At 36.0% G+C, this 26,695-nt stretch overlaps 1 protein-coding gene across 1 annotated transcript in view; it reads left to right on the forward strand.

The window, feature by feature from the left end:
• Positions 1-26,695, forward strand: part of LOC123566740 (ankyrin repeat domain-containing protein 36C-like) — a 169,638-nt gene that overhangs the window by 19,729 nt on the left and 123,214 nt on the right. The window contains exons 7-16 of the mRNA XM_065526823.1: positions 9,304-9,332; positions 9,427-9,499; positions 11,140-11,170; positions 13,918-13,984; positions 16,864-16,924; positions 17,508-17,538; positions 20,331-20,397; positions 22,865-22,925; positions 23,504-23,534; positions 26,309-26,375. Coding sequence (XP_065382895.1) covers positions 9,304-9,332; positions 9,427-9,499; positions 11,140-11,170; positions 13,918-13,984; positions 16,864-16,924; positions 17,508-17,538; positions 20,331-20,397; positions 22,865-22,925; positions 23,504-23,534; positions 26,309-26,375 — 518 coding nt within the window. The remainder of the gene's footprint in view (positions 1-9,303; positions 9,333-9,426; positions 9,500-11,139; positions 11,171-13,917; positions 13,985-16,863; positions 16,925-17,507; positions 17,539-20,330; positions 20,398-22,864; positions 22,926-23,503; positions 23,535-26,308; positions 26,376-26,695) is intronic.

The following is a 26,695-nucleotide window of genomic DNA, read 5'->3' on the forward strand; positions in this document are numbered from 1 at the left end:
GAACAGCTAGAACTAAGCAAACTCACCAGAATCTTCCCTAGGAAAGGATTAGTGAAAGTAAGGACACTGATCTCTCTTAGGCTCTTCTGCACTGGCAGCCGAAAAGTCTTTGCAGGGATCCTTGACCCTGGTCTGTATCCTGTGTTTTGCCGTAGAATAGAGTGCAGTTTTCATAGACCTAGATTTTTTGAATTAGAGTGCTTTATCCTAAACAGTTTAAACTGAAGAGGTGGAGAAACTGTTGTGTTTCAACACAATAAGTACAGTAATTTCCTCTTACACATGGGGGATGCATTTCAAGACCCCTAGTGAATGCCTGAAAACATGAATAGTGCTGAACTCTATGTGTACAGTAATTTTTAAAAATACATATATATCTATAATAAAATTTAATGCATAAATTAGGCACAATAAGAGATTAATAATAGCCAATGGTAAAGTAGATCAATTGTAACAATATACTGTAATAAAAGTTATGTGAATGTGATCTCACAAAGTATCATGTACTATAGTCACCCTACTTTCTGCACTGATGTGAGATAATAAAATGGCTATGTGATAAGTGAGGCGAATGTAGTAGACATTGCCATGTAGTCTTAGGCTACTGTTGACCTTCTACTTGACTGTATGTCAGAAAGAAGATCATCTGCTTCACATTATCTTGGATCCGTGAGCCATGATAATATCGTTGGTTGGATGTTAGGAACAGATTATGTCAGTGACTAAACCACCAATGTCATATTATGAAATATATATTTGGTCTTCAACCCCATTTTCTGTCATACAACTCCTAAAATCCTCAGAATTTCCAACATGATGTCATTTGTATGCTAATGATTGACTCATGGCAGGCAGCTTCCAGATGGCTTCAGGGTGGGGCCCATCATCAGAGAGATCAGGGTGTGAATAGAGGGTTGGGACTTTGAGCCCCACCCCTCACCTCCTGGGATGTGAGAGGGGCTGAATGTTCAATAATCAGTCATGTGTATGTAATGAAGCTTTAATAAAATCCCAAAAGGATTGGATTTGGAGAGCATCGGGATAGCTGTATTCAGCTACCTGGAAACTCTCCAATACATGGAGGTGTATGGAGAATACGTGGATGTTCCCAGAGAGTGAGTGCCCTGGGAGGACATGGAAGCATGTTACTTTCCCCCCATATCTTGCACTATGCATCTCTTTATCTGTATCCTTGAATATTCTTTATAAGAAACTGGTAAATGTGTTTCAATGAGTTCTCTGAGCCACTCTAGTAAATTAATCAAAGCAAAGAGGGGGTCCTGGGAAACCCAACTTGAAGTCCACCTGGAAGTTGATTGGAAGTTCTGGAGGCCCAGACTTGTGACTGCTGTGGGGGAATAGCCTTGTGGTACTGAGCCCGCAACCTGTGGGATCTGACACAATCCCCAAGTAGATAGTGTCAGAATTAGAGGGCACCCATTTGGTGTCTGCCACGGAATTGTTTGCTTGTTGCTGGGGAAATATACACATTTGGTCACAGAAATCTTCTGTGTTGATGATTGTTGTTGTGGTGTGAGGGAAGAGGAACATTATATTGAATATGTGTTTTCTACACATACAGCAGATAAGGGGGACTACTGTGTACTCTGTTCTAGCTGCTCCTGGTTCATTTGTCCAGAAATCATGTTCTTTGACACTGTCTGCTCATTATATTGATTCTACTAATGATGCCATTTTCTGTCAGTCTGATATGATTCTGTTAGAATTATGACTATTTTATACTGCAATTCACTTGTAACAAATTTTGATAATATATTCTTCTTCGCATTTGATAAGTATATGCTAAGCACATAAGAAAGGAAATAAGAGTTCTTAATTCATTAGTTACCTACAAATAGTATAACTAATAATTTTAGTATAACCTCCAAGTATGTTTCTAAAGTACTGCTTTGTAACAAATCATGAGAGTCTCTGTAATAAAGCATCAAAGTCTTACACTTTTTTTCCTACAAGGTCTAAAGCATGTACAAAGTTCATGATTTCTTGTTTTTTCTTTTGAGATGAAGTCTCACCCTGTCACCCAGGCTGGAGTGGAATGGCACAATCTCGGCTCACTGCAACCTCCACCTCCTGGGTTCAAGCGATTCTCCTGTCTCAGCCTCCCGAGGAGCTGGGATTACATACGTGTGCTACCACACTAGGCTATTTTTTTTGTATTTTTGTTGAGACGGGGTTTTACCATGTTTGGTCAGGCTGGTCTCAAACTTCTGACCTCAAGTGATCCACCTGCTGTGGCCTCCCAATATGCTGAGATCACAGGCATGAACTACTGTGCCTGGCCTGCGTGATTTTTTTTTTTTTTAATAAAGAGTCTTGCTATGTTGCCCAGGCTGTTCTCAAACTCCTGGGCTTCTCAAGTGATACTTCTGCCTCAGCCTTCTGAGTAGCTGAGATTATAGGAACAAACCACTGCGTATACACACATACACACGCACACACACACACACTGAGTATGTGCCCAATAATGGGATTCTGGTTCTGGATCCTTGAGGAATCACCACACTGTCTTCCACAATGGTTGAACTAATTGACACTCCCACCAACATTGTAAAAGCATTCCTATTTCTCCACATCTGCTCCAGCATCTGTTGTTTCCACTGCATGAGATGGTATCTCATTGTGGTTTTGACTTGCATTTCTCTAATGATCAGTGATGATGAGCTTTTTTTCAGATGTTTGTTGGCTGCATAAATGTGTTCTTTTGAGAAGTGTCTGTTCATATCCTTTGCCCACTTTTTGAGGAGATTGTTTGTTCTTTTCTTGTAAATTTGTTTAAGTTCCTTGTAGATTCTAGATATTAGGCCTTTGTCAGATGGAGAGATTGCAAACATTTTCTCCCATTCTGTAGGTTGCCTGTTCACTCTGATCATAGTATTGGAAGTTGTGGCCAGAGCAATCAGGCAAGAGAAAGAAATAAACAGTATTCAAATAGGAAGAAAGGAAGTCAAATTGTCTCTGTTTGCAGACGATATGATTGTATATTTAGAAAACAAATTGTCTCAGCCCCAAATCTCCTTCAGCTGATAAGCAACTTCCTCATAGTCTCAGGATCCAAAATCAATGTGCAAAAATCACAAGCATTCCTATACACCAATAATAGAGAGCTAAATCATGAGTGAACCCCCATACACAATTGCTACAAAGAGAATAAAATAGCAAGGAATACAACTCACAAGGGATTTGAAGACCCTCTTCAAGGAGAACTACAAACCACCACTCAAGGAAATAAGAGGACACAAACAAATGGAAAAACATTCCATACTCGTGGATAGGAAGAATCAGTAATTTGAAAATGGCCATACTACCCAAAGTAATTTGTAGGTTCAATGCTATACCCATCAAGCTACCATTGATTTTCTTCACAGAATTAGAAAACACTACTTTAAATTTCATATGGAACCAAAAAAAGAACCCATATAGCCAAGACAATCCTAAGCAAAAAGAACAAAGCTGGAGGCATCATGCTACCTGACTTCAAACTATACGACAAGGCTACAGTAATGAAAATAGCATGGTACTGGTACCAAAACAGATATATATAGACCAATGGAACAGAACAGAGGCCTCAGAAATAATGCCATACGTCTACACCCTCTGATCTTTGACAAACCTGACAAAAGCAATGGGGAAATGATTACCTATTTAATAAATGGTGTTGGGAAAACTGGCTAGCCTTATGCAGGAAACTGAAACTGGACTCCTTCCTTACACTTAATACAAAAATTAACTCGAGATGAATTAAAGACTTAAAAGTAAGTTCTAAAAGTATAAAAACCCTAGAAGAAAACCTAGGCAGTACCATTCAGGACATAGGCATGGGCAAATACTTCGTGACTAAAACACCAAAAGCAACGGCAACAAAAGCCAAAATTGACAAATGGGATCTAATTAAACTAAAGAACTTGTATGCAGTTTTATTTGGGAGTGTGTGTGGAGTACCTGTGAGTTTTAAAAATGAAGAAAGTAAGTAGTCATGCTTTCCTGACTCTGGTAGACATAGCCTTTTAAGACAGTGATTCTGAACTGTTATGGTCTTAGAGTTTTCTATACCAATAAAACTTATTGATGACGTGTAACCAAGAGCTTGAATTAAATTAAAAAAAAAAATCAAAGAGAAATCACCCAAATGCACATTAAAAACCTCTTACCACATATGTGCACATTCATAGATAACATGTAGAACTTGATTTTGTGTATTAAAAACTTGTAGAAAAGTTCAGGCAGTGCACAAAATGACTGCAACTTGGTCTTTGTAAAATCTGTCTATTCACATTGACCCAGTGAGGTATTTCTTGATTTATTATATGATCTCATGATATTCCATGTGGTAACTACAGCATATTATGCTCTCTTCGTGCTGATACCATATCAACTTAAATATGATGACATACCAACATGGATATGCTCATGTGGTTGCTTTTATTGATTTGTACTATATTAGAAATGAAACAGAAGTATTGGAAATCCTAGCAAGCATAGCTGTATCTCTCCCATGGCTGTGCTGATTGCACCTGTTTCCCCCTTAAAGCATGTCTTTTTGACATGTCATAACCCTGAGAAAATCCAGTGTGTGCTTTTCAGAGAATGTCAGTAAGGAGAGGAAATGGCCAATGGTCAAAATGTTACTTGTCCTCTTGGTTCCTCTTCATGAATGTTAAACTCAAAACTACTCAGGTCACAGTTTCGAACCCCTTTGTTGATCCTTATAGATTGTTCCCGGATGTCAAATGACAAATAGGGCCTTGAAGACAAAACACCCTGTAAAGCCATATTGCTCTGTTTTTTGTGTGTGAATGTGTGTATGTGTGTGTGTGTGTGTGTGTGTGTATTTTTTCTCTTCTGAAAACTGTAAATAGAATAATTTTCATTACAAATGAAAATATTTTTGTTCCATATTTATTTCCTGTCTCATGGCACTCTTCTCAGATCTAGTAAGGATTTCAACGTGTCTTATTTATATCTGCAAAAAATTATGTCAGTGCTTCATTTTTCATGTCAATTACTGACATGTTTTCAAGTCTTCACAAGTTATTTCTGAAGATATTGGTGCATTGAGGAGAGACAGTGTGATTGTAGTTAAAGAAGTTTTTAAATAGGTTACGTTCAATAACATTTCAGAGCCCGTTTCTCTGGAAGGCATAGAAATAGTGGTTTTATTCATAGTTAAACATAAAATAGCTCCACAAAGTCTTGTGTATATAAAAGTGTTCATATCCTGGAAGATTCTAATTTACTGCTCAGTACTGTCTCCTGGAGAGGAAAATAGGTAAGGTAGATGGGTGAGCCTATGATAATAACTCGTAATATGAAGTGAAAGCATAGAGACAAAATGAGAGACGATAGATACTCAAACGGATGTGAGTGAAGAACAGCTGTGAAACAGAGTGTCTATGGGAGAGAGGAGGCCATGGGGCTGCTTTTGTGAAGAAGGAATTTGTACATGTTAGTCACGTGTCTGACACATTTAACATTTTAATAAAGCAAAACCTTATCTTCACATGTGTCTGTATGGGATTGTACAGATGTCCCAATACAGTGGTGAGAATAATGAAGAAATGAATGTGGAGGTCAAAGAACGAAGTCCACCAATATGGATATTAGATTTGTGAATGAAAAAGAGTGTATGTCAAATTGGGCAGGTGTAAACAAAGCATCTAGCTAGGTAATTTGGAGGTTTCTGATGAGGAGACTTGTGGAAAGTCACTTAATGGAAAGCAGAAGTTAGAAGGATGAGGGTGACCCACAGGGTCTCATTTCTTCTCCGTAGAAGTTTTGCACATCAATGATATGCGCTTCATTCATGTCAGTTAGCATATTGGGATGCTTAATCTAGAAAAAGTTTTTTTTTTTTTTTTCTTTAGGAAAGCTGTGTTTACTGAGGTAGTTATTTCATAAAAGGACCAGAGATACCTCTATGGTATATCATATCAAACTAGCTTTAGGAACAAGGAATCAAATAATGCATTTCTTGAGTACTAAAAGGGTAACTGTCAATAATCTTGGCAATCATGACATATATATATATGTGCATATATATGTGCATATATATATTTGGTTAGTTAATAATAAAATAAGTCTCTGGTTATTTAGAGATTTTGTTTAACTTATTTACATGGGAATCTGATTATGCATTATTTCTTTGATGTCTATGTTTTTGCAAAAGTGGAAAAAGAGATGGCAAAAGAGCTGAACTGCTGAATCCAGGAAATGTAGGAATATTAGGAGCCTTCATGAGTACAAAGAAAATTATTTTTAAAATTACGACTCTAAGTATAACTGAACTCACTTCAAATGCATTTTAGAATATTTGTGTAAAGGATGATTTGATTTTGGCTGCTCCAGAAACTACTAGAGGAAGGGAAGGGTATAGAATTCAGATAAACCACAGTGACTCATTACTCCTCTTTGTTACTATTGGGAATCAGAGACATAGATTTTGCTGATATTAATTATTCAAATGAAATAAACATGAATATGCATACATTGGCTTTGTTCTTCAAGGAGCTAACTTTTGGATACAATAGCAATTTAATGAAAATTCCTTAGAGAATAACATGATACTTCAGACTATTTTAGAAACAAAAATAATGTTGAATTCATTAATTGACTCCTAAAATGGTTATTGTCAATGAATATTGGAGCTGTTTCTCAATGTAAAAGCTTATTAATATCTAATGCTTGTAGCAGTCTTATTTTGTAGAAGTATGTTAATATTGATAAATGATGATACTTTTTATTGAGGTTTACATATTATACCTTGTTGCCATGAGTGGATGAAAAGACTTTTAGAAGGCTAAACTAGAGGACACAAGAAACACAGGCAATTATTACACCTCATGAGTCTGAGAAATAATGAATACTATCTACTAGAATTCACCAAACATATATCCAAGCTGATCAATTTAGGACACTTCCACTGAGGAGACATGAAGTGTACATTCAGCTGAAGTGTCATTGTAATTGTGTACCTTCTTAGCTATCAGGCAAGTTAAAGAGCATGATGAATGTTTGTAGTATAATGGTATATGTCCTTCTGATCTCTTGCATTAAAGACATGCGAGAGCGTGTACCACCTGCTTTGACATTGATTCCCAGGTGTATCAGTTGCTCCTCTGTTTTTAGACCACATTTGTTTTTATCCCCCAGCATATCCACATTGATACTGACACTGTTTCATTTTAGTTTTAGACATATGACAGATCATATCACGTTTGAAATTGTAAGTGTATATTTCATGAAGCCTGTATTCGTGTTTTCTTCAGTGTATTTCTGTCATGTTCCAGTCCCAAGACACAAAATATAAAACATAAAGACCTAAACTAATATAGGCAGGAGGATACAGCTTGATGCTAACACTGTATGCATGTATGGATAACTTTATCATATTTACACATGATTGATTATGTGTCCCTTTTGCTTGTCAGTGCCTTCCCAGAAACAACCGGCCTTGAAGGTAATTACACATTCATTTATGTTTTGAACTATTAACTGCATAGTCTGTGAAATATACTTTATGTATTGATTGTTTTGTTTCAAATCCCATTCAGGCTACAAGTGAAAAGAAAGATTCTGTTTCAAATGTAGCCACAGAAACAAAAGATGGAGAAAAATCTGGGACAGGTAATTTTGCAATACACATTTAATGTCATGTTCACTCAGGATAGAAGAGAACTTCCCTTCCCTGAATAAATCGCAGGGGGCTCATTGAAGCTGCACATTCTGATTCAGCAGGCCTGAGATTCTGCATTTGTAATAAGTACTTGGGTGACGCTGATGCTGCTGGTCCTTGGCCATGATCTGAGTAGTAAGATTATACATTTCCCTATATTGAAACTGGCAAGAAGAATCATTGGTGAGCAGTTCAAGACATAACAGACTAAGGGGAAAACATAATTTTGCTTTAAATCTACAGTATGTTTCCATCAAGAGGGAAAGGAGAAAGAGATGAAGTAATAGAAATTACAGGCATCAGATTGTATTGCTAAGACCAGAGGGAAGAGATGATCGTACCAACACATAAACACTATAGAATAAGAAGTAACAAGACCATTGGTGTAATAATTATTTTCCTCAAAAAAGAGAGATTATGAAGCAGGAAGGAGGGAAAATAAGTTATTTATTTAATTTTGCAGTTTCTGCTGAGGAAACCTGAGTGAACTAACTTCAGAAGTGTTTAGAATATTTGCCTAAAAGAGGATCTGATTTTGGCAGCTCCAGGAACTACTGCAAACAGGAAAGAGTGCTAAAATTGGGATAATCCACAGTGACTCATTATTCCTCTTTGTTACTATTAGGCATCAGAGATACTTGTTTTGTTGATATTAGTTATAAAAATGAGATAAACTTAAATATGATTACATTGGCTTCATTTTTCAAGGAGCTAACTTTTGGATAAAATAGCTATTTAATGATAATGCTTTAGAGAAAAGCATGATACTCCAAACAAGACTATTTTCAAAACAAAAATAATGTTGAATTCATCAATTGACTCCTAAAATGGTTATTTTCAATGAATATTGGAGCTGTTTCCAAATGTAAAAGCTTATTATTATCTAATGCTTGTAGCAGTTTTATTTTGTAGAAGTATGTCAACATTGATAATTGATAATACTTTTTATTGAGGTTTATATATTACTCCTTTCTGTCACAAGTGGATGAAGAAACTTTCAAAAGGCTAAACTAGAGGATACTAGAAACTTAGGCAAATTATTACACCACATGAGTGTGAGAAATAATGAATATTATCTACTAGGATTCACCAAACATATACACACGCTGATCAATTTAGGACACTTCCACTGAAGAGACGTGAAGTGTACTTTCTCAGGAACTGGGCAAGTTAAAGAGCATGATAAATATTTGTAGTCTAATGGTATAAATCTTTCTGATGTCTTTCAAGGAAGACATGCGGTTGCACGTACCACCTGCTTTGACATTAACTCTCAGGTGTATGAGTTGCTCCTCTGATTTTAGATCACATTTGTCCTCACCACTCGGCAAATCCGCATTGATACTGACACTGTTTCATTTTAGTTTTAGACGTATGACAAATTATACCACATTTGAAATTGTAAGTGTATATATACACTTACAAAAGGCCTGTATTCCAGTTTTCTTCAGTATATTTCTGTCATGTTCCTGTCCCAAGACACAAAGTAGAAGACATCAAAGCCTGCACTAATACAGGAAGGAGGATACAGCTTGATGCTAACACTGCATGAACGTAGGGATAAATTTACCATATTTACATATGATTGACTATGTATCTCTTTTGTTTTTCAGTGTCTTCTCAGAAACAACCAGTCTTGAAGGTAATTACACTCTCAATTATATTTTGAACTATTAACTGCATGGTCTATGAAATGTAGTTTACTTATTGATTATTTTGTTTTAAATCTCATTCAGGCTACAAGCGAAAAGAAAGATTCTGTTTCAAATATAGCCACAGAAATAAAGGATGGAGAAAAATCTGGGACAGGTAATTTTGCAAAACACATTTAATGTCATGTTCACTCAGGATAGAAGAGAACTTCCCTTCCCTGAATAAATCGCAGGGGGCTCATTGAAGCTGCACATTCTGATTCAGCAGGCCTGAGATTCTGCATTTGTAATAAGTACTTGGGTGATGCTGATGCTGTTGGTCCTTGGCCATGATCTGAGTAGTAAGATTATATCCTTCCCCACAATGAAATTGGCAAGAAAACCACAGGGAAGAAGTGATTGGAAGAACTTATAAACAATGTAGAAAGAGAACTAAGGAGACCTCTGATGTTGTAATTATTTTACTCAAGGAAGGGGATTGTGAGGCAGGAAGGAGGGAAAAGGTGTTAGTTTTGCAATTTTGGGATTTCTGCTGAAGAAAGCTGATGGAACTCACTTCAGATGCATTTGGAATATTTGCATAAAAGAAGATTTGATTTTGGCTGCTCCAGCCAAAACTGCTGGAAGCAGGAAAGAGTGCTAGAATTGGGATGGCCCACAGTGACTCATTACCCCTCTTTGTTACTATTGGGCATCAGAAATATATGTTTTGTTGGTATTAATTGTTCACATAGGGTAAACGTGAATATGCATACATTGGCTTTGTTGCTCAGAGAGCTAACTTTTGGATAAAATGGCAATTTAATGAAAATACTTTAGAGAATAACATGATCCTTCAAACCAGACTATTTTAGAAACAAAAATAATGTTGAATTCATTAATTGACCCCTAAAATATTTATTTTTAATGAATATTGGAGTGATTTCCAAATGGAAAAGCTTACTCATGTCTAATGGTTTTAGCGGCTTTATTTTGTGTAAGTATATCAGATTTGATAATTTTTTATATATTTTGATTGGGTTTGTATATTATACCTTGTTGCCATGAGTGATTGACAAAACTTTTTGAAGGCTAAACTAGAAAATACAAGAAGTGTAGGCTCATTATTATACCACATGGGTATGAAAAATAATGAATACCATATAACAGGATTCACCAAACATATCCAAGCAGATCAATTTGGGATAGTTCCACTGAGGAGTTTTGAAGTGTACATTCATCTAAAGTGTAATTGTCATTGTGTACCTGTTCAATTACCAGGCAAGTCAAAGAACATGATGAATATTTGTAGTATAATGGCTTAAATCCTTCTGATGTTTTGTATGAAAGACATGTGCAATCCTGGCTCACTTCAACTTTCACCTCCTGGGTTCAAGTGATTCTCCTGTCTCAGTCTCCTGAGTAGCTGAGATTATAGGTGTGCGCCACAACACCTGGTAATTGTTGTATTTTTAGTAGATACCGGCTTTCACCATGTTGGCCAGGCTGATCTCGAACTCCTGACCTCAAATGATCCACCCACCTTGGCCTCCCAAAGTGCTAGGATTACAGACGTGACCCACCAAGCCCCGTCTACAGGATATTTTTAAATTTTTAAAATATTTTTTTAAATAAAGATAGAGTCTTTCTGTGTTGCCCAAGCTGGTCTCAAACTCCTGGGCTTCTCAAGTGATACTTCTGCCTCAGCCTTCTGAGTAGCTGAGATTATAGGAACAAGCCATTGTGCTCTTTTATGTTTTTAATATTCTACAGGTTCCAATTGTTGATTTAAAATGCATTTTACTTTTTGTTTGATAGTGCTTCCTCCTGCTAAAGAGTGTTTAAACAGGTATGATTTCACAGATTTTTTAAAGTGATATGTTAACTAAGTGAATAGAGAGAATAGAAACTAGTATCCGTTTAGTGTTCTGCTCTGTGCGAGACACCACATTACATGTACATTTATCATGTCATGTCATCTTCACACAGCTTTACAAACTATTTGTGCTATTATTTATTTATTTTTTTTACTAATTAGGCAACTCTGGTTTAAAGAGGTTGAAATACTGGCTCATGATTCCACAGTTAACAGGTAGCCAACCCATGATTTGACCATCATCCTGCCTGGCTCTCAAAACACTTATTTTGCCCATAAGTGTGGATGGATAGAGACCTATGTGGCAATGGGATCACGGTACTGATTTACATCAGATCAATTCAGAAAGTCACATTTTGTTACATATTAACTCTCTTTAGAGTGTTATTTAGAAGCCTGTCTACTCCAAAAATTTGTCCAAATATTTTGGAAATGGCAGTAGTAACCATATTACTTATTTTTTTAAAAGGCAGATATCAGTTACCTGTGGCCGCAGGACCTAAGTTTTTCATTAGCAAGACAAGGCCAGTCCTAGAAAAATATTATCTGACTGTGCATGCAGAATATTTACATATAATTCATGTAATATTAACTGTATTTAGCCTATATTAAAAGGATATTTCTAATTCATTTCTCTACTTACTGCCTACCCACTTTGGTTTTCTCTTTAAGTGAGTACCTTGCCTAGTTCGTTGAAGCTTTTTCTTATTTTCTGGATTCTTTATTTTTCCTTCTATGACATTTTAATATTTTCTTGATTTCTTTTCACTTTCTCTACTGCTTCTCTAAGGGTTTGTGATTTTCTATTATAGTTTTCATTTATGGCAGCTAAATATTCCCCATTTTCCTACAGACAATTTCAGAGGTACACAGAAGTTCAGAATGTTAAGAAATCCTAGAGACTAAACAAAATATCCTCTAGTACTTGAATGCTGGTTTAACATCCTGATCAAGTGGTTGTTCAGATGGAGAACCTGAGACTCAAAGGGAGAAAATTATTTGGATACCGTAAATTGCAGAAGTGAGATTTGCACTCAGGTTTCTTAATTCAAAACCCAGTCTTCTTTGACATCATTCTGTCATTGAGTGATTTTAGTTTTAGAAAGTGGGAGTGGGTCTAGTGAACACAGCGGAAGAGGATGAGCATGGAATGAGCTGTTGAACCCAATGAAAGTGGGTGAGAATGGAATTTTCAGGGGACAGCCAAAGTTGAAGAGAAACACACACTTAGTTGGATAGAAATGAAGGTTTTAGGGAAAAATCTGAATATTTGGCTTTCTTATAAGTTTGATAAAGATAAGGGAATTGAAAACAGGATGTTGGGAATTATGAAGAAAGAGGTATGAGAATAGGACATTCAAGGAGTTCTGAAGGGGTTGCTGCCTTTTTGTTTAACTGGAGGAACTGACAGATTTCAAGGTTTTTATTGAAAAGTATTAAAAGGATTTGAGCCACAGGAAAGAGTCTCTGGAGCAGATAGGAATGTGGTATCATCTTCTTCCATCCCAGCTTACAGAGGGCTTAGAACCCCTCAAGAACTAGGGAGATTGCTTAAGTACATAGATCTGTGAGCCAGGGTGGATGTCTCCTTTTTTCTGCCTCTTTTCTCAATTCTCTCACATACAAGTAGGGTAGGTCAAATGTAGGATTGGCTGGCAAATCAGCAATGAAGCTTCAGGTGGGTAGTCAATAACATGCGTATGCTTGGGGTGGATGACTGAGACTGACTTACTTTCCAGAAGCAGAGGAATAGAGAGCTCCTACTCTCAATTATTATAGCTGGTCTTTTGAGGAATCTGGGCTTTCCTAGGCTGAAGATGTAGATTGGAGATTGCCATGGATCTCTGCAGAAGAGGGATCCAGAAGTGGGAGCCCCTAGGAAGGAAGATATTTAGACAGTGATGAATGGAATGGAGCCGTACGTACGCAGGATGGACTTTTCCAGCAGTCTCTTTCTTGGGTATCTGAGTGTCTATGAAGGTTCTTAAGTTTGCTGGTTTTTGTGAACCTGAATGAGGCAGGATCTGTATAATGCAATAATTGGATGTTAAAATTTTTAATGTTTTAATCTTCTATGAAGAGTATTCCCTATAACAACATAAGAACATGTACATTTGTACTTTGACTTTTGTGCACTCAGCTTTCAAACATTTGCAGTGTTTCAGGGGGCTCCCTGTAGTGTTCTAGGGTAAAGAGAATCAGTGGGCATTCTTTAAGTAACTTAAAAGCTGAAGATCCAAGACTCCTATTTTCCAGTGACAAAGATTAGTCTTTGAATCAGAAATAGTTAACGGGGAAGAGACAGTGCCTTGTTTTAGGTTATCAGGTTTATTCCAGTTCAGTAACAAAAGTTATGTCAGATATCAACTGGATTTTCAGTTTAGCCTTTAGGGTAGATAATTTATAAGGACAAAGTATTGTCTGGCTGTGCCATTATATTGCCTGGTCACTATTTGTTACAGGTTTAAGGGTGAGTCTGCATTGGATATTTCATAGGCCGAGAGAGGTGGAGGCAGAAATAGGTAACTGAAATGTTTTCTAAAACAGAGGCCATATCTTAATTATACCAAGAAATATTATTTAATATACAGATAACTGACCTTCCTCAGACTTTGTTTTACCTTTTTTTTTGGAAGGGACGCGCATATATAGACTGATGGTTTTTGTTTTCTTTTAAGAAATGAACGTGCTCATTTTTGTTGTATCTTTTTCCTCTGTAGGAGTCTCTGTAGACCGGATAATATTGCACAGCCTGTGACAGAGGATGAGTTTGATTTGGAATCTGAGGTAGAGTACTCTCTTATGAAATCAGTTTTCTCACTCTGAATCTCATTTTATATTATTATCTTCTAAAAGTTAGCTGTTGTCTACCTATCATTGTTTTCTGTTTGTATTATATCTTTTATTAGAGATAACCATTTTAAAGAAATAGGAGGGGTTAATTTTAATTTTTGTTAATTTGGCAAATAAATAGTTGATAAATACTTTCTGAGTGCTGTGATCTGGAAAAAAATTGCTGGAAAATACATAGTGACAGAAAAATGATGTTTGGGAACGCTTTCCCACAATAGAGCAGATACAAATTTTGGTCTAGGCTTATTGGAGTAAGTGTCTTTACTTTGAGTTGTATATCATATGAGTATGACTAATCATACCTTTGTTTAAATGAATCTTGAATACATCAGATGACTTGTTATAGGAACCAAGGAATCACCCTGTTACACATAGCATATAGTTTCTTTTTATTTCTTGTACACCTATTTTGTCATCATGCTGTATTTTTGCAGAGAGCTATTTATTTTTATTCTTGATTCTATAATTAGACTAAAATAATATTAGAAATTGTGGAAATTTAACTAGGCATGGTATCATGTGCCTGTAGTGCCACCTATTCAAGAGATCAAGCCAGGAAATTCTTGAGCCCAGGAGTACCAGACCAAGCCTGGCAATACAGCAAACCTTCTCCCTAATTTACAAAGTGGTGGGAGATGAGAAATTTCAATTCTGTTCTCACATCGGTATTACAGAGAGTTTACACAGTGTTTTCCAAGCCCTTTTTATTAAGAGTATACTTTAGCTGGGCACGGTGGCTCCCGCCTTTAATCCCAGCACTTTGGAAGGCCAAAATGGGCGGATCACGAGGTCAGTAGATCGAGACCATCGTGGCTAACATGGTGAAACCCTGTCTCTACTAAAAAAAAAAAAAAAAAAAAAAAAAAAAAAAAATTAGCCGGGCGTGGTGGTGGGCGCCTGTAGTCCTGGCTACACGGGAGGCTGAGGCGGGAGATTGGCGTGAACCCGAGGGGCGGAGCTTGCAGTGAGTCGAGATCGCGCCACTGCACTCTAGCGTGGGCGACAGAGCGAGACTCCATCTCAAAAACAAAACAAAACAAAACGAAAACAAAAAAGAGTATACTTTAAACTCTTTATCTAATTGAAGAATATGCATTTTGTTTAAAATAACAGCCTGTTTGATAAGCAGAGACTCTTCATATTCTTAAGGTCAGACTTTAATTTCACAAGGGTTTTGCATTGTAATTAAAAAAATTTCCAGTGAGGGTCTTTGTATCTCATTGTAAATTTCAAATTTCAGAGGCTTTTGTGCTTAGTTATTAAAAAATAACTGTAAAGCTGCTGCATTACTATGAACCACCTGAAGCTAGGAAACCGCTTTGTATGTATCCTGGAGTACCCAGAATAAGGTCTTGCATGTGTGAAACATTTTAATAGTTTTTAATGTGAATCAACAACAGGCAAATGGCTTTTTTTATAATGGAATGTTACAGGTAACATAATATGCATGGCAGATCTCATAATTAAATCTTTTACATTTCTTGAATGTTTTGAATTTATCTTTTCCTCTAATGTTGAGAATGTATTAGCTGAGTTATGTTGATAAAATGTCATAAAAAAGAAAATAAAAATTACAAAAATGGAAAGGAAATAAGAAAGGCGGATACAGCATGTTTTCTAATATCTTCCAACTGGAAGCTTGGATTAGGATTTTAGATTAAATTTTCTTAAATTTTTAAAGCCCCAACCATGTTCTATTAAATGCATGCTTTTCAGGACATACATTACTCTTTCAAAATCAGAATAAAAATTCTTTCTCCAGGTGTTAAGTTGCTGGAACTTTATTTTTATTTTTATTTTTATTTTTTTTTGCTTTCTCTCTCTCAATATTTCTCTGTCTCTGTAGTAAGAATGTTTCAGTTTTCAGGTGAATGATCATGGTTAACTCTTGGGATGTTATTTTATACTAAATAAATTAAACTCTTTATTACCTAAGTATTTACACAAAACACATTGTAGAGTAAATGCTATCCAGTGTTATTAGGCATCTATTGTGAACACAAGCTTTTCTTTTAAGTTCATATTTGATTGACTGGTCATGTCTCTTTTTTTTTTGTTTGTTCCTCCCTCCTTCACCTTTGTTTAAAAATGATTTATGTCAGTCTGACTTTTTCCTTGCAGACTGCATGTCTTTACTGTCTATTCTGTCATTTCACTTCTGTTTCTATTGTCAGGATACTTAGTTACAGCTTTCTATTTAGCAGGTATGTGTGGCCTTCATTTATCACTCATTGTTCCATAAGGTGGATGGTTGTTTTGTTCTCTCTTTTTTGGACGGAGCTGAAGTTATACAATAATTTGTTTTTTGCTTTTGACACATGAAATAGAAGCAGCTTGTTCTGTTTCCAATACCAACGCATTTAAATATAGTGCTACTAAAAACTACATTCTCACATTGTCTCCCACAAAATGCAATTTACACAAATACATATTATGTGTATATATTTTGAAAAATAACCTGATTAATTTACCTTTTTATTATTTGTTTTATTCACTAATACTCTAAATTACATATGAGTAAATTTTTGTCCTCGTTTGTTGTTGTTAATAAAAAAACTAATGAATATCAGAGTATTTGTATAATAATCAACTGGGGTTGAAAGAGTAACCTTTTGAGAATATCTGAATCACCAATCATAATCATCACACCACGAGAATACGTAGATAAGTAAATGGCACACTTGAGGTATGAATCCACATATGAGTGACTTCAATGTCTATACTTTTTGTGTTAGATTGTGTAGTAATGGTGGCAATTATCATTATTTTAACTTGCTTCATGTATTCTTAAACCTATTGTGTTTTTCTTCTAGATTATTTCTCAACCATACATCCCAAAGAGAAGGATTATTTCTCCACAATCTGCAGAAGATGGTAAGCTATTTGAAACCTTCCTATTGTATTATTTACTTATTCTTCATTTCTTTTTCTTTGTCTTTCTTTCTTTCTTTCTTTTTTTCTTTGAAATACAGTCTTACTAGTCTACAGCCCAGGCTGCAGTGCAGTGATGAGACCTTGGCTCACTGCAACTTCCACCTCCTGGGTTCCAGTGATTCTCCTGCCTCAGTCTCCCGAGTAACTGGGATTAGAGGTGTGCACCACCACACCTGGGCCATATTTGTATTTTTAGGAGAGACAGAGTTTCACCATGATGTCCAGGCTTGTCTCAAACTCTTGACCTCAAGTGATCCACCCACCTTGGCCTCCCAAACTGCTAGGATTACAGGTGTGCCCCACCAGGCCTTCTTGTTTATTATTAGTATCTTTTTTATAAGGATAGATTCATGCTATGTTGCCCAGGCTGGTCTCAAACTCCTGGGCTTCTCAAGTGATACTTTTGCCTCAGCCTTCTGAGTAGCTGAGATTATAGGAACAAGCCGCTGTGCTCTTTTATGTTTTTAATATTCCTTAGTTTTCTATTGTTGATTTAAAATGCATTTTACTTTTCATTCAATAGTGCTTCCTCCTGCTGAAGAGTGTTTAAACAGGTATGATTTAACAGATTTTTAAAATTGATATGTTTAACTTAGTGAATAGAGAGAATAGAAGCTAGTATCTCTTTAGTGTTCTGCTTTGTGCTAGACAATGTATTACATGCTTAACATTTATCGTATCATGTCTTCTTCACACAGCTTTACAAGCTATTCGTGCTATTATTGCTTTTTTACTAATTAGGCAACTCTGGTTTAAAGAGGTTGAAATACTGGCTCATGATTCCACAGTTAACAGGTAGCCAACCCATGATTTGGCCATCACCCTGCCTGGCTCTTAAATCACTTCTTTTTCCCCTAAGCGTGGATGGATAGAGACCTATGCGGCAATGGGATCACAGTACTGATTCACATCAGATCAGTTCAGAAAGTCACATTTTGTTACATATTAACTCTCTTTAGAGTGTTGTTTTGAAGCCTGTCTACTCCAAAAGTTTGTCCAAATATTTTGGAAATGGCAGTGGTAACCATATTACTTTTTTTTTTTTTTAACCATCAAAGTTTTAAAGGCAGATATCGGTTATCTGTGGCCGCTGGACCCTAAGTTTTTCGAAAGACCAAACCAGTCCTAGAAAAATATTTTCTGACTGTGCATGGGGAATATCTACATATAGTCCATACTATGTTAACTATATTTAGCCTATATTAAAAGGATATTTCTAATTCATTTCTCTACTTACTGCTTACCCAGTTTGGTTTTCTCTTTAAGTGAGTACCCTGCCTAGTTCGCTGAAGCTTTTTCTTATTTTCTGGTTTCTTTTTCTTTTTTTTTTTTTTTTTTTTTACCTTCTGTGATATTTTAATAATATTTTCTTGATTTCTTTTTACTTTCTCTTCTGCTTTTCTTAGGGTTTATGATCTTCTATTATAGTTCTCATGTACAGCAGCTAAATATTCCCCATTTTCCTACAGACAAAATCAGAGGTACATATAATTTCGGAATTTTAGGAATTCCTAGAAACTAAACAAAGTATGCTCTAGTACTTGAATCCTTGTTGAACATCCTGATCAAGTGGTTGTTCAGGTGGAGAATCTGAAACTCAAAGGGAGAAAATTATTTGGATACAGTAAATCGCAGAAGTGAGATTTGCACTCAGGTTTCTTAATTCAAAACCCAGTCTTCTTTGACATCATTCTGTCATTGAGTGATTTTAGTTTTAGAAAGTGGGAGTGGGTCTAGTGAACACAGCGGAAGAGGATGAGCATGGAATGAGCTGTTAAACCCAATGAAAGTGGGTAAGAATGGAATTTTCAGGGGACAGCCAAAGTTGAAGAGAAATGAACACTTAGTTGGACAGAAATGAGGGTTTTAGGAAAAAATCCAAATATTTGCCTTTAATACAAGTTTGATAAAGATAATGGAATTGAAAACACAGGATTTTGGGAGCTATGAAGAAAGGCGGAATATGGCATTCAAGGAGTTCTGAAGAGATTGCTACCTTTTTGTTTGTTTAACTGGAGGAACTGACAAACTTCAAGGTTTTTACTGAAAAATGTTAAAAGTGTTTGAGCCACAGGAAAGAGTCTCTGGAGCAGATAAGAATATGGTATCATTTTCTTCCACCCCTGCTTACAGAGGGCTTTGATCCCCTCAAGAACTAGGGAGATTGCTTAAGTACATATAGATCTGTGAGCCAGGGTGGATGTCTCCTTTTTTCTGCCTCTTTTCTCAATTCTCTCACATACACGTAGGGTAGGGCAAATGTAGGATTTGCTGGCAAATCAGCAATGAAGCTTCAGGTGGGTATTCGGTAACATGCGTATGCTTGGGGTGGATGACTGAGACTGACTTACTTTCCAGAAGCAGAGGAATAGAGAGCTCCTACTCTCAATTATTATAGCTGGTCTTTTGAGGAATCTGGGCTTTCCTAGGCTGAAGATGTAGAGTGGAGATTGCCATGGATCGCTGCAGAAGAGGGATCCAGAAGTGGGAGCCCCTAGGAAGGAGGATATTTAGACAGTGATGAATGGAATGGAGCCGTACGTACTCAGGAGGGAGGCTTTTCCAGCAGTCTCTCTCTTGGGTGTCTGAGTGTCTATGAAACTTCTTAAGCTTGCTGGTTTTTGTGGACCTGAATAAGGCAGGATGTATATAATGACAATAATTGGATTTTGTAATTTTTAATGTTTTAATCTGCTTTGAACAATATTCCCAATAACAACATATACATTTGTACTTTGACTTTTGTACACTCAGCTTTCAAACATTTGCAGTGTTTCAGGGGGCTCCCTGGCGTGTTCTAGGGTAAAGAGAATCAATGGGCCCTCTTTTAGTAGCTTAAAAGCTGAAGATCCAAGACTCCCATTTTTCAGTGACACAGATTAGTCTCTGATTCAGAAATAGATCATGGGGAAGAGACGGTCCCTTTTTTACCTTGTTTTAGGTTATCAGGTTTACTCCAGTTCATTAACAAAAGCTGTGTCAGATATCAATTGGATTTTCAGTTGAGCCATTAGGGTAGATAATTTGTAAGGACAAATTATTGTCTGGCTGTGCCATTATATTGCCTGGTCACTATTTGTTACGGGTTTAAGGGTGAGTCTGCATTGGATATTTCATAGGCTGGGAGAGGTGGAGGCAGAAATAGGTAACTGAAATGTTTTCTAAAACAGAGGCCATATCTTAATTATACCAAGAAATATTATTTAATATACAGATAACTGACCTTCCTCAGACCTTGTTTTACCTTTTTTTTTTTTCAAGGGGACGTGCATATATAGACTGATGGTTTTTGTTTTCTTTTAAGAAATGAACGTGCTCATTTTTGTTGTATCTTTTTTCTCTGTAGGAGTCTCTGTAGGCCGGATAGTGTTGCACAGCCTGTGACAGAGGATGAGTTTGCTTTGGAATCTGAGGTAGAGTACTCTCTTGTGAAATCAGTTTTCTCACTCTGAATCTCATTTTTATGTTATTTTCTTCTAAAAGTTAGCTGTTGTCTACCTATCATTGTTTTATGTTTGTATTATAACTTTTTTTAGAGATAACCATTTTAAAGGAATAGGAGGGGTTAATTTTAATTTTTGTTAATTTGGCAAATAAGAAATAGTTGATAAATACTTTGAGAGGTGTGATCTGAAAAAAAATTGCTGGAAAATACATAGCGACAGAAAAGCTTTCCCACAATAGAGCAGATGCAAATTTTGGTCTAGGCTTATTTGAGTACGTGTCTTTACTTTGAGTTATATATCATATGAGTATGACTAATAATACCTCCATTTAAATGAATCTTTAATACCTCAGATGACTTGTTACAGGAACCATGGAATCACCCTGTTAAACATAGCATATAGTTTCTTTTTTATTTCTTGTACATCTATTTTGTTGTCATACAGTATTTTTGCAGAGAGCTATTTGGAATTTGTGGAATTCCAAATAGTGGAAATTGTGGAATTTTAACTAGACATGGTATCATGTGCCTGTAGTCCCACCTATTGAAGAGATCAAGCCAGGAGAATTCTTGAGCCCAGGAGTTCCAGACCAATCTTGGCAATACAGCAAACCTTATCTCTAATTTTACAAAGTTGTGGGAGATCAGAAATTTACATTGTGTTCTCACATCTGTATTACAGAGGATTTACACTGTGTTTTCCAAGTCCTTTTTACTAAGAGTATGCTTTAAACTCTTTATCTAGTTGAAGAATATAAATTTAGTTTAAAATAACAACCTGTTTGATAAGCACAGACTCTTCATATCCCTATGGTCAGACTTTAATTTCACAAGGTTGTTGCATCGTAATTAAAAGAAAATCCACTCAGCGTGTTTGTATCTCATTCTAAATTTCAAATTCAGAGGCTTTTGTGCTTACTTCAGAAAAAATAATTGTAAAGCTGCTGCATTACTATGAACCACTTGAAGCTAGAAAACCTCTTTGTATGTATCCTGGAGTACCCAGAATAAGGTCTTGCATGTAACAAAACATTTTTATAGTTTTTAATGTGAATCAACAAACAGGCAAATGGGCTTTTTATAATGGAATGTTACAGGTAACATAATATGCATGGCAAATCTCATAATTAAATCTATTAAATTTCTTGAATGTTTTGAATTTATATTTTCTTCTAATGTTGAGAATGTATAAGTTGAGTTATGTTGATAAAATATGTCTTATAGAAGAAAATAAAAATTAGAAAAGATGAAAAGGAAATAGGAAAAGCAGATACAATGTGTTTTCTAATATCTTCCAACTGGAAGCTTAGATTAGGATTTTAGATTCCATTTTCTTAAATTTTCAAAGCCCCAGCCGTGTTCTATTAAATACATAATTTTCAGGACATACATTACTCTTTCGCGTTCTGAATAAAAATTCTTTCTCCAGGTGTTAAGTTGCTGGAACTTTATTGTTTTTTCTTCTCTCTCTCTCTGTTGTAAGAATGTTTCAGCTTTCAGATGAATGATCCTGGTTAACTCTTGGGATGTGTTATTTTACAGTAAACAAATTATACTCTTTGTTATATAAGTATTTACACAAAACACATTGTAGAGTAAATGCTATCCAGTGTTATTAGGCATCTATTGTGAACACAAGCTTTTCTTGTAAGCTCATATTTGATTGACTGGTCGTGTCTCATTTTTTGTTTGTTTCTCCCTCCTTCCCCTTTGTTTAAAAATGATTTACCTCAGTCTGACTCTTTCCTTGCAGACCACATGTCTTTACTGTCTATTCTTTCATTTCACTTCTGTTTCTATTGCCAAGATACTTAGTTACAGCTTTCTATTTAGTAGGTGTGTGTGGCCTTCATTTATCATTCATTGCTCCATAAGGTGGATGGTGGTTTTGTTTTCTCTTTTTTGGAAGGAGCTGAAGTTATACAATAATTTGTTTTTAGCTTTTGACACACAGAATAGAATCAACTTGTACTGTTTCCGATGCCAACGTATTTAAATACAGTACTACTAAAAACTACATTCTCACATTTTCCCCACAAAATGCAATTCACACAAATATATATCATGCATACATATTTTGAAAAATAATGTGATTAATTTACTTTTTTATAATTAGTTTTATTCAGTAATACTCTAAATTACATTTGAGTAAATTTTTGTTCCAGTTTGTTGTGGTTAATAAAAGAAACTAATGGATATCATAGTATTTGCATAATAAATAGTGTTGAAAGGCGTAACATTTTGAGAATATCTGTATCACCAATCATAATCATCACACCATGAAAATACGTAGATAAGTAAATGGCAGACTTGAGGTTTGAATCTACATATGAGTGACTTCAATGTCTATACTTTTTGTGTTAGATCATGTAGTAATTGTGGCTAATTAATTTAAGTTGCATGTTATTCTTAAACCTGTTGTGTTTTTCTTCTAGATTATTTCAAAACTATACATCCCGAAGAGAAAGATTATTTCTCCGAAATCTATAGAAGATGGTAAGTTATTTGGAGCCTGCCTATTGTATTATTTACTTATTCTTCATTTCTTTCTTTTTTTATTCTTTTCGAAACACAGTCTTACTACTCTGCAGCCCAGGCTGGTGTGCAGTGGCACGATCTTCGTTCACTGCAACTTCCACCTCCTGGGTTTAAGTGATTCTCTTGCCTCAGCCTCCCAAGTAACTAGGATTACAGGTGTGCACCTCCACACCTGGCTACTTTTTGTATTTTTAGTAGAGACAGAGTTTCACCGTGTTGTGCAGCTTGGTCTCAAACTCTTAACCTCAAGTGATTCACCCACCTCAGCCTCCCAAGCTGCTAGGATTACAGGTGTGACTCACCACGCCAGGCCTTCTGGTTTATTATTATTATTATTATTATTATTTTTATAAGGATAGATTCTTGCTATGTTGCCCAAGCTGGTCTCAAACTGATGGGCTTCTCAAGTGATACTTCTGCCTCAGCCTTCTGAGTAGCTGAGATTATAGGAACAAGCCTTTGTGCTCTTTTATGTTTTTAATATTCTATAGTTTTCTATTGTTGATTTAAAATGCATTTTACTTTTTGTTTGATAGTGCTTCCTCCTGTTGAAGAGTGTTTTGACAGGTATGACTTCACAGATTTTTTAAAGTGATATGTTAACTAAGTGAATAGAGAGAATAGAAACTAGCATCTGTTTAGTGTTCTGCTCTGTGCTAGACAATGTATTACATGCTTAACATTTATCATGTCATGTCATCTTCACACAGCTTTACAAACTATTCGTGCTATTATTGCTTTTTTACTAATTAGGGAACTCTGGTTTAAAGAGGTTGAAATACTGGCTCATGATTCCACAGTTAACAGGTAGCCAACCCATGATTTGACCATCATCCTGCCTGGCTCTCAAAACACTTATTTTGCCCATAAGTATGGATGGATAGAGATCTATGCGGCAATGGGATCACGGTACTGATTTACATCAGATCAATTCAGAAAGTCACATTTTGTTACATATTAACTCTCTTTAGAGTGTTGTTTTGAAGCCTGTCTACTCCAAAAATTTGTCCAAATATTTTGGAAATGGCAGTAGTAACCATATTACATTTTTTTTTTTTTTTAACCATCAACGTTTTAAAGGCAGGTATCAGTTATCTGTAGCTGCTGGTCCCTAAGTTTTTCATAAGAAAGACCAGGCCAGTCCTAGAAAAATATTATCTGCCTGTGCATGGAGAATATCTACATATAGTCCATGTAATGTTAACTATATTTAGCCTATATTAAAAGGATATTTCTAATTCATTTCTCTACTTGCTGCCTACCCGGTTTGGGTTTCTCTTTAAGTGAGTACCCTGCCTAGTATGCTGAAGCTTTTTCTTATTTTCTGGATTCTTTTTTTCCTTCTGAGACATTTTAATAATATTTTCCTGTTTTCCTTTTACTTTCTCTTCTGCTTTTCTTAGGGTTTATGATCTTCTATTATAGTTCTCATGTACAGCAACTAAATATTCCCCATTTTCCTATAGATAATATCAGAGGTGCATATAATTTCAGAATTTTAGGAATTCCTAGAGACTAAAGAAAATATCCTCTAATACTTGAGTCCTTGTTGAGCATCCTGATTAAGTGGTTGTTCAGGTGGAGAACCTGAAACTCAAAGGGAGAAAATTATTTGGATACAGTAAATTGCAGAAGTGAGATTTGCATTCAGGTTTCTTAATTCAAAACCCGGTCTTCTTTGACATCATTCTGTCATTGAGTGATTTTAGTTTTAGAAAGAGGGAGTGGGTCTAGTGAACACAGTGGAAGAGGATGAGCATGGAATGAGGTGTTGAACCCAATGAAAGTGGGTGAGAATGGAATTTTCAAGGGACAGCCAAAGTTGAAGAGAATCGAATACTTAGTTGGACAGAAATGAGGGTTTTAGGAAAAAATCCAAATATTTGCTTTTATTACAAGTTTGATAAAGATAAGGGAATTGAAAACACAGGATGGTGGGAGTTATGAAGAAAGGCATATTGGGACGTTCTTGGAGTTCTGAAGAGGTTGCTGCTTTTTTGTTTAACCGGAGGAACTGACAGATTTCAAGGTTTTTATTGAAAAGTGTTAAAAGGATTTGAGCCACAGGAAAGAGTCTCTAGAGCAGATAGGAATGTGGTATCATCTTCTTCCACCCCAGCTTACAGAGGGCTTAGAACCCCTCAAGAACTAGGGAGCTGGAGATTGCTTAAGTACATAGATCTGTGAGCCAGGGTGGATGTCTCCTTTTTTCTGCCTCTTTTCTCAATTCTCTCACATACAAGTAGGGTAGGTCAAATGTAGGTTTGGCTGGCAAATCAGCAATGAAGCTTCAGGTGGGTAGTCGGTAACACGCATATGCTTGGAGTGGATGACTGAGACTGACTTACTTTCCAGAAGCAGAGGAATAGAGAGCTCCTACTCTCAATTATTATAGCTGGTCTTTTGAGGAATCTGGGCTTTCCTAGGCTGAAGATGTAGAGTGGAGATTGCCATGGATCTCCAGAAGAGGGATCCAGAAGTGGGAGCCCCTAGGAAGGAAGATATTTAGACAGTGATGAATGGAATGGAGCCATACATACTCAGGATGGAGACTTTTCCAGCATTCTCTCTCTTGGGTATCTGAGTGTCTATGAAGGTTCTTAAGCTTGCTGGTTTTTGTGGACCTGAGTAAGGCAGGATCTATAATGACAATAATTGGATTTAAAAATTTTATTGTTTCAATTTTCTGTGAAGAATATTCCCAATAACAACATAACAACATATACATTTGTACTTTGACTTTTGTACACTCAGCTTTCAAACATTTGCAGTGTTTCAGGGGGCTCCCTGGAGTGTTCTAGGGTAAAGAGAATCAATGGGCCCTCTTTTAGTAGCTTAAAAGCTGAAGATCCAAGACTCCTATTTTCCAGTGACACAGATTAGTCTTTGAATCAGAAATAGATAATAGGGAAGAGACAGTGCCTTTTCTACCTTGTTGTAACTCATCAGGTTTACTCCAGTTCAGTAACAAAAGTTTTGTCAGATATCTATTGGATTTTCAGTTTAGCCTTTCAGGTAGATAATTTATAAGGACAAATTATTGTCTGGATGTGCCATTATATTGCCTGCCACTATTTGCTATGGGTTTAAGGGTGAGTCTGCATTGGATATTTCATAGGCTGGGAGAGGTGGAGGCAGAAATAGGTAACTGAAATGTTTTCTAAAACAGAGGCCATATCTTAATTATACCAAGAAATATTATTTAATATACAGATAACTGACCTTCCTCAGACTTAGTTTTACCCTTTTTTTTGGAGAGGACTGCATGTATAGACTGATGGTTTTTGTTTTCTTTTAAAAAATGAACGTACTCATTTTTGTTGTATATTTTTGTTCTGTAGGAGTCTCTACATACCAGATATTGTTGCACAGCCTGTGACAAAGAATGAGTTTGATTTGGAATCTGAGGTAGAGTACTCTCTTGTGAAATTAATTTTCTCACTCTGAATCTCATTTTCTATATTATTTTCTTCTAAAAGTTAGCAGTTGTCTACCTATCATTGTTTCATGTTTGTATAGAAATTTTATTAGAGATAATCATTTTGAAGATATAGGAGGGGTTAATTTTAATTTTTTTTTTTGCTTTGGCAAATAAGAAGTAGTTGATAAAGACTTTGAGAGGTGTGATCTGAAAAAAAAAAAAGGCTGGAAAATATAGTGATAGAAAAATGATGTTTGGGAATGCTTTCCCACAATAGAGGAGGTACAAATTTTGTTCTAGGCTTATT

This window comes from Macaca fascicularis, chromosome 13 (assembly GCF_037993035.2).
Source record: "Macaca fascicularis isolate 582-1 chromosome 13, T2T-MFA8v1.1".
In the NCBI taxonomy this organism is placed as follows: domain Eukaryota; kingdom Metazoa; phylum Chordata; class Mammalia; order Primates; family Cercopithecidae; genus Macaca; species Macaca fascicularis.